Source organism: Bos mutus, chromosome 19 (assembly GCF_027580195.1).
Source record: "Bos mutus isolate GX-2022 chromosome 19, NWIPB_WYAK_1.1, whole genome shotgun sequence".
Taxonomy (NCBI): Eukaryota; Metazoa; Chordata; class Mammalia; order Artiodactyla; family Bovidae; genus Bos; species Bos mutus.
In genome coordinates, this window is record NC_091635.1 from 28,085,894 (window position 1) to 28,102,462 (window position 16,569).

The window sequence follows — 16,569 nt, forward strand, 5'->3', positions numbered from 1 at the left end:
GGGACTGTTTGAGTTCCCTAGGAAGCAGACACAGAGGTGAAAATTAGCAAACAGAGTATTTATCGAGACGTGCTCTTGGGACTAGTAGTTCTAGGAGGAAAGAGATGGGAAGTGAGCAGAAGTGGACAGTTGGAGAAATCAAGCTGGGATAGAGTTTCAGTGGACATCTAAGCATGGTACTGGAAAGGTCCCTTTTTTTGTCTTGGACATAAAATCACAGTCACCAGCAATACCAAGGAACTGTCACCAAGTCTGTTTCATTCATTTATATCACCTGCCTGGCACTGAAGGTAGCCCTACTATAAGTCAGAATAAACTGAATATTCTGAATAGTAATAATAATGATAAACCAAATCTACTGAAGCTCTGGCTACCAGAATAAAGCAGAATCCCACTGTATACCTGTAGGGGCTTCCATGTTGGCTCATAAGATAAAGAATCTGCCCGCAATGCAAGAGACATGGGTTTGATCCCTGGGGCAGAAAGATCCCCAGAGGAATGGAATGGCAACCCACTACAGTATTCTTGCCTGCAGAATTTCATGGACAGAGGAGCCTGCTGAGCTACAATCCACGGGGTCGCATAGAGTTGGACCCAGCTGAGTGACTAACATTTTCACTGTATATGTGGACGAAGGTCTCACTGTATGTGACTCAAAGTAGAAAATACATAGACTTTACTAAAATATCTATCCACTGCTTTTATAGGTGAAAAAACCTTGAAAGCTGATGTTGTTAAAAATCATGAATTGTGTTCAATCTTTCTAAATCTTTTCTCATGTTATTATCTTCATAGATGCTCTATCACTTCAGTTTCACCTCCTTTCCCCAAAAAGACTAGAAAATGATTAATTTATTTTCTAGACGTAACTAGTAGTGATCAGTATCATTTGACCTCTCTTGAAGGTTGATTAATTTGTGCTGTTTGGCAGGTGCAGGCAAAATTCAATTACTTTGGGTTGAAATGTAAATCCTTTTTAAAAAAGAAAGAGACTAACAATCAGATTCAAATTTCAGTGCCAATAGGGAGACATTTATTTAGGTTCATGGAAATAACAAGACATAAGAAAATCTTTACCAAAGAGTACACCAAAAAATCTTCATTGTATTTCCATATCAGAGGTAAAAATCAGTGGACCCACAAGTGATGGAGACAAATTCCTTAAGCATGATTAAGAGATATCCTGAAGAAAAAGGGAGGAGTGTTTAGAAATTGTAATTTCCTGGGAGATTCTGAGTGATCTCATTTGTATGGGAGGGACTGTGGAGAGAAGATAGAACGTGGGCTCATTATGTCTGGTGTTTGCTTATCAATTCAAGGGACCAGTTCTCTTGAATCTTCCACATTTTAAAAAGAAGCTCTGCAACTGTGGGGAGGGAGGAAATGAGGAAGCAGTATGTTCAAAGCAGAGATTCAGCAGCAAGAGGAGGGACAGCAGACGGGGCGGGGGCAGGTGGAGATGACACAGGTGGGGCGATAGCAAGTGGTGTGGCAGGAGACCCGGCCACACACTGGGCGCAGGCAGCAGCTGGAGCCACAGCAAGAGGGGCGGCAGCAGCTGGAGATGCGGGAGCAGGTGGGCTGGCAGCACACAGACTGGCAGCACCGGGGCCTGCAGCAGCTGGAGATGCAGCAGGTAGGCCTGCAGCAGCTGGAACCGCAGCTGGACCCACAGCAGGAGGGGCGTAGCAGCTAGAGATGCAGCAGGCGGGGCGAGAGCAGGTGGGCTGGCAGCACACAGGCTGGCAGCACTGGGGCCTGCAGCAGCTGGAACCACAGCTGGAAACGCAGCAGGAGGGGCGGTAGCAGCTAGAGATGCAGCAGGTGGGGCGAGGGCAGGTGGGCTGGCAGCAGACCGGGCGGCAGCAGCTGGACACAGCACAGCTGGGGCGGCAGCAGGTGGTCCTGCAGCAGGTGGTCTGGCAACAGCTGGGCCGGCAGCAGGTCTCCAGGCAGAGACTTCGGCCACAGCTCTGGTCAGAGCAGACGGAGCCACAACAGGAGCTGACCATGGTGTTAGAGGGTGGAAGTTCTGGGTGAGTTTCCAGGAAAGTGAGTTTCTTGAGTCTGAGAGTCTTCTCGGTCCCCAGCCCTCTTTATATCCTGCTGAAGAGCTGCTCTCATGTCATCATTATTTCCTTGTTATTGTTTACCCTCTTAGGAAAATTGATCATTTAATTACATAATTGTGTGTTTCTTATTCAGTATTCGAAAATGGAAAAAATAATACCATTCCTTTTCCTGGTAAGCGCCTGTGTATCCAATTGAAAGCCCTGTCCTAGCCTTCCCTAGTGGGTGTCACCTTTATTCCTGGTTGGTTCAATGCTTAGAAAGCATTAGTCGTATGACTCTCTAACACTTTTTTTTTAAATGTGATCTTCTCTCCTATCACTGCTCTCTGAACTTCAGAGAGAAAAAATTTCTTATATGACTCATGCATATTTTGTTGTCAAGGCTGTGGGGAATAAGTGCTGGTGAGGTTAAACATGAAAAGGAATTAGAAAGAAAGATGTTTTGGGGGAGGGTGTTCCACATATTATATGAATGAATGTGATCCTATGTGGGCATCTTGGATGGTGAGGAAGATAGTTACACTACAAGGAAGTTTCAAATTCTGTGTCTGATTTCATTCCACTGTCTCAAGCACTGCTAGCAGTACTCACAGCTTTTAAATAGAAGAAACACATTTTTGCTGTATGTCTCTCAGGCTAGGCAACCAGAAGGGGATATTTTGGTTTATCTTTTAGTTGTCAGACCTGTACACAGGATATTTCATTACAAAAGCATTCATTATATATAAACATGTTTGGAATTATTAAGTCTTCAATAATACGGATCCAAGACATTCTGTTGGGTAGTAAGAGAACTTGACAGATAACTCCTCATCTTTTTCCTGTATATGCTTGAATGAGACATACGCATAAGAAAGAGTTTGGCAATAGTTAAAAGAAGCGCTTTCTAATAGCTCAGCTGGGAAAAAATCCGCCTGCAATGTGGGAGACCTGGGTTCGATCCCTGGGTTGGGAAGATCCCCTGGAGAAGCGAACAACTACCCATTCCTGTATTCTGGCCAGGATAATTCCATGCACTGTATAGTTCATGGGGTTACAAAGAGCTGGACATGACTGAGTGACTTTCATTTTCAAAAGAATGACAGTTATTTTTTTAAGTCTTTATTTTTTTAATTGGAGGATAATTTCTTTACAAGGTTTTGTAGCTTTCTGCAGTACAACAATGTGATTCAGCCATAAGTATATATATATATATATATATATATATATATATATATATATCCTCCTCTGATCTGCCCTCCCACTCCAATCACATCCCACCCCTCTAGGTTGTGATAGAGCATAGGACTGAGCTTCCTATGTTATTTTTAACTGAAGAACTAAAATTGACATATACAGTACATGGAAAAGTTCCACACATCTTCAATAAAAGGTGAAGAATAATAATATTTATCATCTGTAGAATATTTGCTATTCATTATGCTAGACTCACTAGACTCTGTGCTGAGTTCACTGAGCATTGTGCTGAATACCTTATATTTGTTTTGAATCTGTAATGCTGCATATAATATAATGTGTTTTCTTACTACTTCTTTAAGCAACAGGCCAAAGAAGCATAGAAACGTTAAAAGGAAAAGAAAAAAAAAAAAAAAAACTTCTGTAAGATTAAACAGAAGTTAAGCTGTTTTAGGACAGCTGAAGAAGGGGTGAAAAATAAAGCTTGCAACCCTTTGCTGAAGCTGCTTCATTCCATGTTTCATCTTTGTCATTATCTCTGCAAACTCCTATTCCTCTCTCAAAACCCAGGTTTCCCCTGTATGCTTCCTCCAAATGATTACCTACCCTGTTCAAATATAATTTGTCACTGCATTGTGCTCTGAATTTAGCACTCTCTGCAATGCAGACACCCTGAGGGCATGAACTATAAAATTTAATTTTGTTCCTGGGACAGAGCATATTAGTGACAAATGTTTGTCGAGTGAATGAAGGCTTTTGGATAAATTAAGGGTATGTAATGGTCCTTTAAAAAATATGTCTGTTTTGCCCGGTTGAGAAAAGTGGGAGAAACAGTCCAAACAAAGGGATCATGGTTATACTTGAGGAAAACCACATTTGTTTAAGTGGCAAGCAACGTGTCATCTGATAAAACACATTTGTGGAAGTTCAAATTTGATGCACAGAATCGAACTTACTTATAGGACACCATACATACATATACTGTATTAACACAGAAGCAGATATGATAGAAAGGAGGTGAATACATATGTTGACACTGGTTCTCTTCACTTCTGGACATTCCAATTTAGCTCTCTTTTGTGAGAATTAGCGACCATCCCTGGTTTAAAAGTATATATTGAGACAAAGATGTGAGTGCAAGTAGTTTACTTTGGGGGGCAATTCTGGGAAGTACACCTGAGGAAGTGGGAAAGCAAGACAGGAATGAAAGGAAAGCCCATACGTCTATAATAATGCGGTTACACTGTGGGTAACTGCGGAATGAATCTGGAGACCTACCTGAGGCTGGGGGCTATTAGCCGCCATGACTGTGTGTCTAGAAAATCCCACAGAATCAACTGAATATTACTGTCAGCAGTGAAGTTGGCTGATATAGAAAACTGATGGATTTCCTATGCATTTAGCACGATTTCTTCATAAAATATAATGGGAAAATGAATTCACAGATCTGTGCTAAAATATAAAAATATGTAAACAAATCTGTAAAATAATATACTTACCTGGTATTGGAGGAATGTATTAACATTTCCTGAAGGCCAAAAAATATTTGAGTAAACATCAGAACAAAAAAATGTACAGCTAAAGCTGGGTTAGTGAATAAAGACATAAATGTCATACACATGCATTCAATAAGAATGTATCTCCATTTGTAAAACTAGGTTTTGAATGGGATTGCCAAAGCCTAATGATAGGAAACTAAATTTTGATCACATTCTTCTGTGCTATTTAAATTTTTTAAAAAGCCATGTGTTTATGTATAAGTGACATAAGACCTTTAGAAAAGAATATATGTAATTTAGATAAAATTCACAGTTCTCTCTACAGATTCAGTTTCATAAGCTTTCTATATTTATGTTTAAGCTCGTACATATTATATACTGAAAGATGAAAACTACATTTCAGGCAGTCTTTCCAGCTCTCAGATTAATTATTATGAATTACCAATTGCTTTGGGGGACTGTTTGAGTTCCCTAGGAAGCAGACCCAGAGATTGAAATATGCAAACAGGATATTTATTGAGAAGTGCTTGTGAGATTAGCAGTTGTAGAAGGAAAGAGAAGGGAAGTGAGCAGAAGTGGACAGTTGGAGAAATCAGTCTAAGAAAAAGTTTCAGTGGACATCTAAGCATGGCACTAGAAAGTTCCCTTTTTTCTCTTGAACATAAAATCACACATTCCAGCAATACCTAGGAACTGTCATAAAGTCTGTTTCAATCATTTATATTACCTTCCGGGCACTGAAAGTAGCCCCTCTATAAAGCAGAATAAATGGAATAGTCTGAATAATAATAATAAATCAAATCTATTGAAGCTCTGGCTACAAAAATAAAGCAGAACTCCACTGTATATGTAGGGGCTTCCACTGTGGCTCAGAAGATAAAGAATCTGTTGGCAATGCAGGAGACCTGGGTTCGACCCCTCGGGCAGGAAGATCCCCTGGAGAACAGAATGGCAATCTACTCCAGTATTCTTGCCTGCAGAATTTCATGGACAGAGGACCTGCTGGACTACAATCCACGGGGTCACATAGAGCTGGACCCGGCTGAGTGACTAGCATTTTCACTGTGTATGTGGACGAAGCACTCATGGCATGTGACCCAAAGCAGAAAATACATCTATCCGTTGCTTTAATAAGTGCAAAAAACCCTGAAAGGTGGTGGTGTTAAAACTCATGAATTGTGTTCAATCTTTCCAAAACTTTCCTCCTGTTATTATATTCATAGATGCTTTATCACTACAGTTTCACCCTTTTGCCCCATAAAGACTAGAAAGTGATTATTTATCTATTTTCTGAACATAACTAATAGTGACCAGTGTTATTTGACCTCTCTTGAAGGTTGATTAATTTGTGCTGTTTGGCAGTGCAGGCAAATACAATTACTTTGGAATGAAATGTAAATACTTTAAAAAAAGAAAGAGAGTAACAATCAAATTCAATTTTCAGTGTCACTAGGAGGACGTTTATTTAGGTTCATGGAAATAACAAGACATAAGAAAATCTTTAACAGAGAGTACACCAAAAAATCTTCATTGGATTTCCCTGTCAGAGAGATAAAAATCAGTGGCCCCACAAGTGATGGAGACAATTCCTAAGGCATGAAAAACATATGTCCTAAAAAAATAGGGAAGAGTGTTGGGAGAATGTAATTTCCTTGAACATTCTGAGTGTTCTTACTTAGAAGGGAGGCAGTTTGGACAGAAGTTAGAATGTGGGCTCAGTATGTCTGGTGTTTGTTTATGAAATTCAAGGGACCAGTTCTCTTGACTCCTCCACATTTTAAAAAGAAGCTCTGCACTTGTGGGGAGGGAGGAAATGAGGAAGCAGTATGCTCAAAGCAGAGATTCAGCAGCAAGAGGAGGGACAGCACACGGGGCGGGGGCAGGTGGAGATGACACAGGTGGGGCGATAGCAAGTGGTGTGGCAGGAGACCCGGCCACACACTGGGCGCAGGCAGCAGCTGGAGCCACAGCAAGAGGGGCGGCAGCAGCTGGAGATGCGGGAGCAGGTGGGCTGGCAGCACACAGACTGGCAGCACCGGGGCCTGCAGCAGCTGGAGATGCAGCAGGTAGGCCTGCAGCAGCTGGAACCACAGCTGGAAACACAGCAGGAGGGGCGGCAGCAGCTAGAGATGCAGCAGGTGGGGCGAGAGCAGGTGGGCTGGCAGCACACAGGCTGGCAGCACTGGGGCCTGCAGCAGCTGGAGATGCAGCAGGTAGGCCTGCAGCAGCTGGAACCACAGCTGGAAACACAGCAGGAGGGGCGGTAGCAGCTAGAGATGCAGCAGGTGGGGCGAGGGCAGGTGGGCTGGCAGCAGACCGGGCGGCAGCAGCTGGACACACCACAGCTGGGGCGGCAGCAGGTGGTCCTGCAGCAGGTGGTCCGGCAGCAGGTGGGGCGGCAGCAGGTCTCCTGGCAGAGACTTCGGCCACAGCTCTGGTCAGAGCAGACGGAGCCACAACAGGAGCTGACCATGGTGTCAGAGGGTGGAGGATCTGGGTGAGTTTCCAGGAAAGTGAGTTTCTTGAGTCTGAGAGTCTTCTTGGTCCCCAGCCCCCTTTATATCCTGCTGAAGAGCTGCTACCATTACATCATTTCCTTGTTATTGTTTAACTCCCTAGGAAAATTGATCATTTAATTACATAATTGTGTGTTTCTCATGCAGTAGTCCAAAATGGAGAAAATAATACCTTTCCTTTTCCTGGTAAGTGCCTGTGTGTCCAATTGAAAGCCCTGTCCCAGTTCTTTCTTTTGGGTGTCACCTTTTCTACTGGTTGGTTCATTGTCCTATACAGCTTTTATCATCTGACTCTAGCATCTTTTTTTGGAATGTGATATTCCCTCCTATCACTGCTCTCTGAACTTCAGAGAGAAAAATTTCTTATATGGCTCATGTATATTTTGTTGTCAAGGGTGAGGGGAACAAGTGCTGGTCAGGTGAAACACTGGAAAGGAATTAGAAAGAAAGATGTTTGGGGGAGGATGTCCCAGAAATAATATGGATGAATGTGATCTTAAGTGTGCATCTTGGATGGTCAGGAAGATAGGTAGACTACAAGGAATTTTCAAATTCTGTGTCTGATTTCACAGCATCTCAAGCACTTAGCAGTACTCACAGCTTTTAAATAGAAGAAACACATTTTTGCTGTATGCCTCCCAGGCTAAGCAACTAGAATGGGCTGTTTTGATTTATCTTTTAGTTGTCAGACATGTACACAGATATTTCATTATAAAAGCATTCATTAATTACAAAGAAGTTTGGCATTATTAAGCCTTCAAAAATATGGATCCAAGAATTCTGTTGGGTAGTAAGAGAACTTGACAGATAACTCCTCATCTTTTTCCTGTTGATGCTTGTATGAGACACATCCATAAGAAACAGTTTGGCAATAGTTAAATGAAGGGCTTCCCTGATAGCTCAGCTGGAAAAGAATCCACCTGCAATGTGGGAGATCTGGGTTCAACCCTGGGTTGGGAAGATCCCCTGGAGAAGGGAAAGGCCCCCCATTCCAGTATTCTGACCTGGAGAATTCCATGGACTGGGTAGTCCATTGGGTTGCAAAGACCTGGACTCGAGTGAGCGACTTTCATTTTCAAAAGAATGACAGTTATTTTTTTAAGTCTTTATTTTTTAAATGGAGGATAATTCCTTTATAATATTGAGTAGGTTTCTGCAGTACAACAATGTGATTCAGCCATAAGTATATATATATGTCCCCTCCATCTGAGCCGCCCTCAAACCGCAATCCCATCCCACCCGCTAGGTTGTCATAGAGCACCGGACTGAGCTTCCTATGTTATTTTTAAATGAAGAACTAAAATCAACATATATAGTAAGTGGATAAGTTTCATATATCTTCAATAAGGTGAGGAATAATGATATCTATCTTTTGTAGAGTATTTACTGTGCATTATGCTAAATTTCTTGAAGAGAAATTTTTTTTCTTCAACAAAATTAGAGATACCAATGGAACATTTCATGCAAAGATGGGCTCGATATAGGACAGAAATGGTATGGACCTAACAGAAGCAGAAGATATTAAGAAGAGGTGGCAAGAATACACAGAAGAACTGTACAAAAAAGATCTTTACCACCAAGATAATCACGATGGTATGATCACTAACCTAGAGCCAGACAACCTGGAATGTGAAGTCAAGTGGGCCTTAGAAAGCATCACTACGAACAAAGCTAGTGGAGGTGATGGAATTCCAGTTGAGCTATTTCAAATCCTGAAAGATGATGCTGTGAAAGTGCTGCACTCAATATGCCAGCAAATTTGGAAAACTCAGCAGTTGCCACAGGACTGGAAAAGGTCAGTGTTCATTCCAATCCCAAAGAAGGGCAATGCCAAAGAATGCTCAAACTACTGCACAATTGCACTCATCTCACATGCTAGTAAAGTAATGCTCAGAATTCTCCAAGCCAGGCTTCAACAATACGTGAACCGTGAACTTCAGATGTTCAAGCTGGTTTTAGAAAAGGCAGAGGAATCAGAGATCAAATTGCCAACATCCACTGGATCATTGAAAAAGCAAGAGAGTTCCAGAAAAACGTCTATTTCTGCTTTATTGACTATGCCAAAGCCTTTGACTGTGTGGATCACAAAAACTGGAAAATTCTGAAAGAGATGGGAATACTAGACCACCTGACCTGCCTCTTGAGAAACCTATATGCAGGTTAGAACTGGACAACAACAGTTAGAACTGGACATGGAACAACAGACTGGTTCCAGATAGGAAAAGGAGTACGTCAAGGCTGTATATTGTCACCCTGTTTATTTAACTTCTATGCAGAGTACATCATGAGAAACGCTGGGCTGGAAGAAGCACAAGCTGGAATCAAGATTGCCAGGAGAAATATCGATAACCTCAGATATGCAGATGACACCACCCTTATGGCAGAAAGTGAAGAGGAACTAAAAGGCCTCTTGATGAAAGTGAAAGTGGAGAGTGAAAAAGTTGGCTTAAAGCTCGACATTCAGAAAATGAAAATCATGGCATCTGGTCCCATCACTTCATGGGAAATAGATGGGGAAACAGTGGAAACAGTGTCAGACTTTATTTTGGGGGGCTCCAAAATCACTGCAGATGGTGATTGCAGCCATGAAATTAAAAGACACTTACTCCTTGGAAGGAAAGTTAAGACCAACCTAGATAGCATATTGAAAAGCAGAGACATTACTTTGCCAACAAAGGTCAGTCTAGTCAAGGCTATGGTTTTTCCAGTGGTCATGTATGGATGTGAGAGTTGGACTGTGAAGAAAGCTGAGCGCCAAAGAATTGATGCTTTTGAACTGTGGTGTTGGAGAAGACTCTTGAGAGTCCCTTGGACTGCAAGGAGATCCAACCAGTCCATTCTGAAGCAGATCAGCCCTGAGTATTCTTTGGAGGGACTGATGCTGAAGCTGAAACTCCAGTACTTTGGCCACCTCATGCGAAGAGTTGAGTCATTGGAAAAGACTCTGATACTGGGAGGGATTGGGGGCAGGAGGAAAAGGGGACGACAGAGGATGAGATGGCTGGATGGCATCACCGACTCGATGGACGTGAGTTTGAATGAACTCCGGGAGTTGGTGATGGACAGGGAGGCCTGGCGTGCTGCGATTCATGGGGTCGCAGAGTCGGACACGACTGAGCAACTGAACTGAACTGAACTGAACTGATGCTAAATTTACCAGGCATTGTGCTGAGCTCACTGAGCATTGTGCTGAATATCTTATATTTGTTTTGAATCTTTACTACAGCATATAATGTAGTGTATATTCTTACTCCTTCTTTAAGCAATAGTCCAAAGAAGCATAGAAACATTAAGAGGACCAAAAAAAAAAAAAAATCTGTAAGATTAAACAGAAGTTAAGCTGTTTTAGGACACCTGAGGAAGAGGTGGAAAATAAAGCTTGAAAGCCTTTGCTGAAGCCGTTTCATCTTCTTGGAATGTTTTATAATTGTGGTTATCTTTGCAAACTACTATTTCTCTGTCCATACCCCAGGTTTCCCTGAATGCTTCCTGCCAATGATTAACTACCCTGTTCAAATACAATTTGTCCCTGCATTGTGCTCCGAATTTTGCATTCTCTGCTGTCCCACAGTTACTTTCTGTCATTCCACTACTGTTATGCAGACACCCTGAAGGCATGAACTACAAAATTTAATTTGGTTACTGGGATAGAGCATGTTAGCGACAAATGTTTGTCGAGTAAATGAAGGCTTTTGGATGACTTACGGGTAGATAATGGAACTTTAAAAATTATTACTCATTTGCCTGGTAGTGAAAAGTGGGAGAAACATTCCAAACAAAGGGGTCATGGTTACACTTGAGGAAAACCACATTTGTTTATGTGGCAAACAGCGAGTTACCTGATAAAACACATTTGTGGAAGTTCAACTTTGATCCATAAAATGGAACTTACTTGTAGGATACCATGGATACCTATACTGTATTAATACAGAAACAGATATGATGGAAAGGAGGTGAACACAAATGCTGAAACTAGTTCTCTTCACTTCCAGACAGCCCAGTTTAGCTCTCTTTTTTGAGAAGTCACCACCACCACTGGTTTAATATCAATCAACAAAAAAATTTGCTGAACATCCATTGTCTCTGTTTCAATTGCACCCAAAATAGATATTGAAACATAAATGTGAGTGCAAGTAGTTCACTCGGGGGGTGGGGTTGGGGATTCTGGGACATACACATGAGGAAATGAGAAAGCAAGGCGGGAATGAAAGAGAAACCCATAAGTCTGGGTGAATAATGCGGTTACCACTGTGGGTAACTGAGGAATGAATCCAGGGACATACCTGAGGCTGGGGCTATTCACTGCCATGACTATATGTCTAGAAAATCCCAAAGAATCACCTGAATATTATTGTTAACAGTGAAGTTGACTGGCTTAGAACACTGATAGATTTCGTATGCACTTAGGAATATTTCTTCATAAAATCTAATGGGAAACATGTATTCACAGTTCTCAACAATAAATATAAAATATATGTTAACAAATCTGTAAAATAATATAATTTAATAATATAGGACCAGGTATTGGAGGAATGTATTAACATTTCCTGAAAGCAAAACAATAATATTTGAATAAACATCAGAAAAAAAATGTACAACTAAAGCTGGCTTTGTGAATAAAGACATAGATGTTATACAAATGCGTTCAATAAGAATGTATCTCCATTTGTAAAAATTGGTTTTGAATGGGATTGGCAAAGACTAAATGATGGGCAACTCATTTTGATCACATTCTTTTGTGTTATTCAGTTTTTTTTAGAAGCATGTGTTTGTGTATAAGTGACATAAAATCCTTAGAAAAGAATAAATGTACTTTAGATAGAATTCACAGTCCTCTCTACAGATTCATTTCCATAAGGTTTCTCAGATTGTGATTAAGCTTCTACTTAGTGTAAACCTAAAGATGAAAACTACATTTCAGTCAGTCTTTCCAAGTCTTAAATTAACTATTGTGAATTACGAATTGCTTTTGGGGACTGTTTGAGTTTCCTAGGAAGCAGACGCAGATATGAAAATTAGCAAACAAGATATTTATCGAGAAGTATATTTGGGATTAGTACTTCTAGGAGGAAAGGGAAGGGAAGTGAGCAAAAGTGGACAGTTGGAGAAATCAAGCTGGGATAGAGTTTCAGTGGACATCTAAGCATGGCACTGGAAAGGTCCTTTTTACTGTTCGACATAAACTCACAGTCACCTAGGAACTGTCACCAGGTCTGTTTCACTCATTTATATCACCTGCCTGGCACTGAAGGTAGCCCCACCGTAAGGCAGACTTAACTGAATATTCTGAATAATAATAATAATAAACCAAATCTACTGAAGCTCTGGCTACCAGAATAAAGGAACTCCACTGTATACATGTAGGGGCTTCCATGGTGGCTCAGAAGATTAAGAATCTGCCCACAGTGCAGGAGACCTGGGTTCGATTCCTGGGGCAGAAAGATCCCCTGGAGAACGGAATGGCAACCCACTCTAGTATTCTTGCCTGCAGAATTCCGTGGACAGAGGAGCCTGGTGGGCTACAATCCACGGAGTCACATAGAGTTGGACACGGCTGAGTGACTAACATTTTCACTGTGTATGTGGAGGAAGGACTCATTGCATGTGACCCGAAGTAGAAAATGCATAGACTTAACTAAACTATCTATGCTATGCTTTTATAGGTGAAAAACCCCTGAAAGCTAGTGTTGTTAAAAATCATGAATTGTGTTCAATCTTTCCAAATCTTTCCTCTGTTATTATATTCATAGATGCTCTATCACTTCAGTTTCACCCCTTTCCCCCATAAGGACTAGAAAATGACTGATATACCTACTTCCTTGACATGACTAGGCAGCGGTCAATGTCATTTGACCTCTCTTGAAGGTTGATTATTTATGCTGTTTGGCAGGTGCAAGCAAAATTCAATTACTTTGGATCAATATGTAAATGCTTTAAAAAACGAAAGAGCGCAACAATCAGATTCAATTTTCAGTGCCAGTAGGAAGACGTTTATTTAGGTTCATGGAAATAACAAGACACAAGAAAATCTTTGCCAAAGAGTACAGCAAAAAAATCTTCATTGGATTTCATATCAGAGAGATAAAAATCAAGTGGCCTCACTAGTGATGGAGACAAATTCCCTAAGCATGAAAGAACAGATGTCCTGAAGAAATAGGGAAGAGTGTTGGGAGATTGTAATTTTTGGGTAGATTCTGAGTGATTTCATTTAGAAGTGGGGGAGTTTGGAGAGAAGTTAGATCGAGGGCTCAGTCTGTCTGGTGTTTGCTTATGAAATTCAATGGACCGATTCTCTTGAACCCTCCACATTTAAAAAAGAAGCTCTGCAACTGTGGGGAGGGAGGAAATGAGGAAGCAGTATGTTCAAAGCAGATTCAGCAGCAAGAGGAGGGACAGCACACGGGGCGGGGGCAGGTGGAGATGACACAGGTGGGGCGATAGCAAGTGGTGTGGCAGGAGACCCGGCCACACACTGGGCGCAGGCAGCAGCTCGGGCGGCAGCAGCTGGAGCCACAGGAGCTGGAGCCACAGCATGAGGGGCGGCAGCAGCTGGAGATGCGGGAGCAGGTGGGCTGGCAGCACACAGGCTGGCAGCACTGGGGCCTGCAGCAGCTGGAGATGCAGCAGGTAGGCCTGCAGCAGCTGGAACCACAGCTGGAAACGCAGCAGGAGGGGCGGTAGCAGCTAGAGATGCAGCAGGTGGGGCGAGGGCAGGTGGGCTGGCAGCAGACCGGGCGGCAGCAGCTGGACACACCACAGCTGGGGTGGCAGCAGGTGGTCCTGCAGCAGGTGGTCTGGCAGCAGATGGGGCGGCAACAGGTCTCCTGGCAGAGACTTTGGCCATAGCTCTGGTCAGAGCAGACGGAGCCGCAACAGGAGCTGACCATGGTGTCAGAGGGTGGAGGTCTGGGTGAGTTTCCAGGAAAGTGAGCTTCTTGAGTCTGAGAGTCTTCTCAGCCCACAGCCCCCTTTATATGCTGCAGAAGAGCTGCTATCATTATATCATTATTTCCTTTTTATTGTTTACCCTCTTAGGAAAATTGATCATTTAATTACATAATTATGTGTTTCTTATTCAGTATTCGAAAATGGAGAAAACAGTACCTTTCCTTTTCCTGGTAAGCGCCTGTGTGTCCAATTGAAAGCCCTGTCCTAGTTCTTCCGTTGTGGGTGTCATCTCTACTCCTGGTGGGTTCAGTGCTTACAAAGCATTAGTCATATGACTCCAACACTTATTTTTTGAGTGTGATCTTCTCTCCTATCACTGCTCTCTGAACTTCAGAGAGAAAAAGTTTCTTATATGGCTCATGTATATTTTTTTCTCAAAGGTGAGGGGAACAAGTGCTGGTGAGGTTAAACACTAGAAACGAATTAGAAAACAAGCTGTTTGGAGGGAGGATGTCCCACAAATAATTTGGATGAATGTGATCCTCTGTGGGCCTCTTGGATGGTCAGGAAGATAGACCATGAGGAAGTTAACGAATTCTGCCTCTGATTTCACTCCAGGGTCTCAAGCACTTAGCAGTACTCACAGCTTTTAAATAGAAGAAACACATTTTTGCTCTATGCCTCCCAAGTTAGGTAACCAGAATGGGATATTTTGGTTTATCTTTTAGTTGTCAGTCATGTACACAGGAGATTTCATTACAAAAGCATTCGTTATATATAAAAATGTTTGGAATTAATAAGGCTTCAACTGAGCGAAGACATTCTGTTGGGTAGTAAGAGAACTTGACATGTAACTCCTCATCTTCCTCCTGTAGATGCTTGAATGAGACACATGCCTAAGAAACAGTTTGGAAATAGGTAAAAGAAGGGCTTCCCTGATAGCTCAGCTGGGAAAGAATCCACCTGCAATGTGGGAGATCTGGGTTCGATCCCTAGGTTGGGAAGATCCCTGGGAGAAGGGAATGGCCACCCATTCCAGTATTTTGACCTGGAGAATTCCATGGACTGTATAGTCCATTGGGTCGCAACAAGCTAGACACAAATGTGCAAGTTTCATTTTCAAAAGAATGGCAGTTATTTTTTAAGTCTTATTTTTTAGATGGAGGATAATTCCTTTACAAGGTTGTGTAGCTTTCTGCAGTACAACAATGTGATTCAGCCTTAACTGTATATAATCCTTTCCCTCTGATCTGCCCTCCCACCCCAATCCCGTTTCACCCCTCTAGGTTGTCTTAGAGCACCAGACTGAGCTTCCTATGCTATTTTTAAATGAAAAACTAAAATCAACATATATAGTATGTGGATAAGTTTCATACATCTTCAATAAAAGGTGAGGAATAATGATATTTATCATTTGCAGAGTATTTACTGTGCATTATGCTAAATTTCAGAGGAGGCAATGGCACCCCACTCCAGTACTCTTGCCTGGAAAGATCCCATGGATGGAGGAGCCTGGTAGGCTGCAGTCCATGGGGTAGCGAAGAGTCGGACACAACTGAGCGACTTCCCTTTCACTTTTCACTTTCATACATTGGAGAAGGAAATGGCAACCCACTCCAGTGTTCTTGCCTGGAGAATCCCAGGGACAGGGGAGCCTGGTGGGCTGCCGTCTATGGGGTCGCACAGAGTCGGACAAGACTGAAGTGACTTAGCAGCAGCAGCAGCAGCAGCATGCTAAATTTACCAGGCATTGTGCTGAGTTCACTGAGCATTGTGGTGAATATCTTTTATTTGTATTGAATCTTTAATGCAGCTATAATGTAGTATGTACTCTTACTACTTCTTTAAGCAATAGGCCAAAGAAGCATAGAAACATTAAGAGGAAAAAAATATTCTGTAAGATTAAACAGAAGTTAAGCTGTTTTAAGACAGCTGAGGAAGAGGTGGAAAATAAAGCTTGCAAGCCTTTGCTGAAGCCATTTCATCTTCTTGGAATGTTTTATATTTGTGGTTATCTTTGCAAACTACTATTCCTCTCTCAAAACCCCGGGTTTCCCCTGAATGCTTCCTCCCAATGATTAACTACCCTGTTTAAATATAATTTGTCCCTGCACTGTGCTCTGAATTTTGCACCTCTGCTGTCCCACAGTTACTTTCTGTCATTCCACTATTGCGATGCAGACACCCTGAAGGCATGAACTATAAAATTTAATTTTGTTACTGAGACGAGCACATTAGTGACAAATGTGTGTCGAGTGAATGAAGGCTTTGGGGTGACTTAAGGGTATGTCATGTTCCTTTAAAAAATATGTCTGTTTGCCTGGTCGAGAAAAGTGGGAGAAACATTCCAAACAAAGGGATCATGGTTACACTTGAGGAAAACCACCTTTGTTTATGTGAAAAGCAACATGTCACTTG

The 16,569-nt window shown here is 42.0% G+C and overlaps 2 protein-coding genes and 1 pseudogene across 4 annotated transcripts; all 3 read right to left on the reverse strand.

The window, feature by feature from the left end:
* Positions 1-1,413: 1,413 nt before the first annotated feature.
* On the reverse strand, positions 1,414-2,012 carry LOC138992018 (keratin-associated protein 4-9-like; annotated as a pseudogene).
* Positions 2,013-6,590: 4,578 nt separating this feature from the next.
* Positions 6,591-7,220, reverse strand: LOC138992017 (keratin-associated protein 4-7-like). Of its 3 annotated transcripts, none has more exons than XM_070388828.1 (2): positions 7,084-7,220; positions 6,591-6,966 (listed from the first exon to the last, which is right to left on the reverse strand). In XM_070388828.1, exons 1-2 carry the CDS (start codon positions 7,218-7,220, stop codon positions 6,591-6,593), a joined length of 513 nt encoding a protein of 170 aa, XP_070244929.1. The 3 variants fall into 3 exon arrangements, with proteins under 3 accessions (XP_070244929.1, XP_070244928.1, XP_070244927.1); XM_070388827.1 differs by having other exon boundaries at positions 7,054-7,220; XM_070388826.1 differs by having other exon boundaries at positions 6,591-7,220.
* A 6,417-nt stretch (positions 7,221-13,637) lies between these two features.
* Positions 13,638-14,150, reverse strand: LOC138992020 (keratin-associated protein 4-11-like). Its single transcript, XM_070388832.1, has one exon. It carries the CDS (start codon positions 14,148-14,150, stop codon positions 13,638-13,640), a length of 513 nt encoding a protein of 170 aa, XP_070244933.1.
* Positions 14,151-16,569: the final 2,419 nt, after the last annotated feature.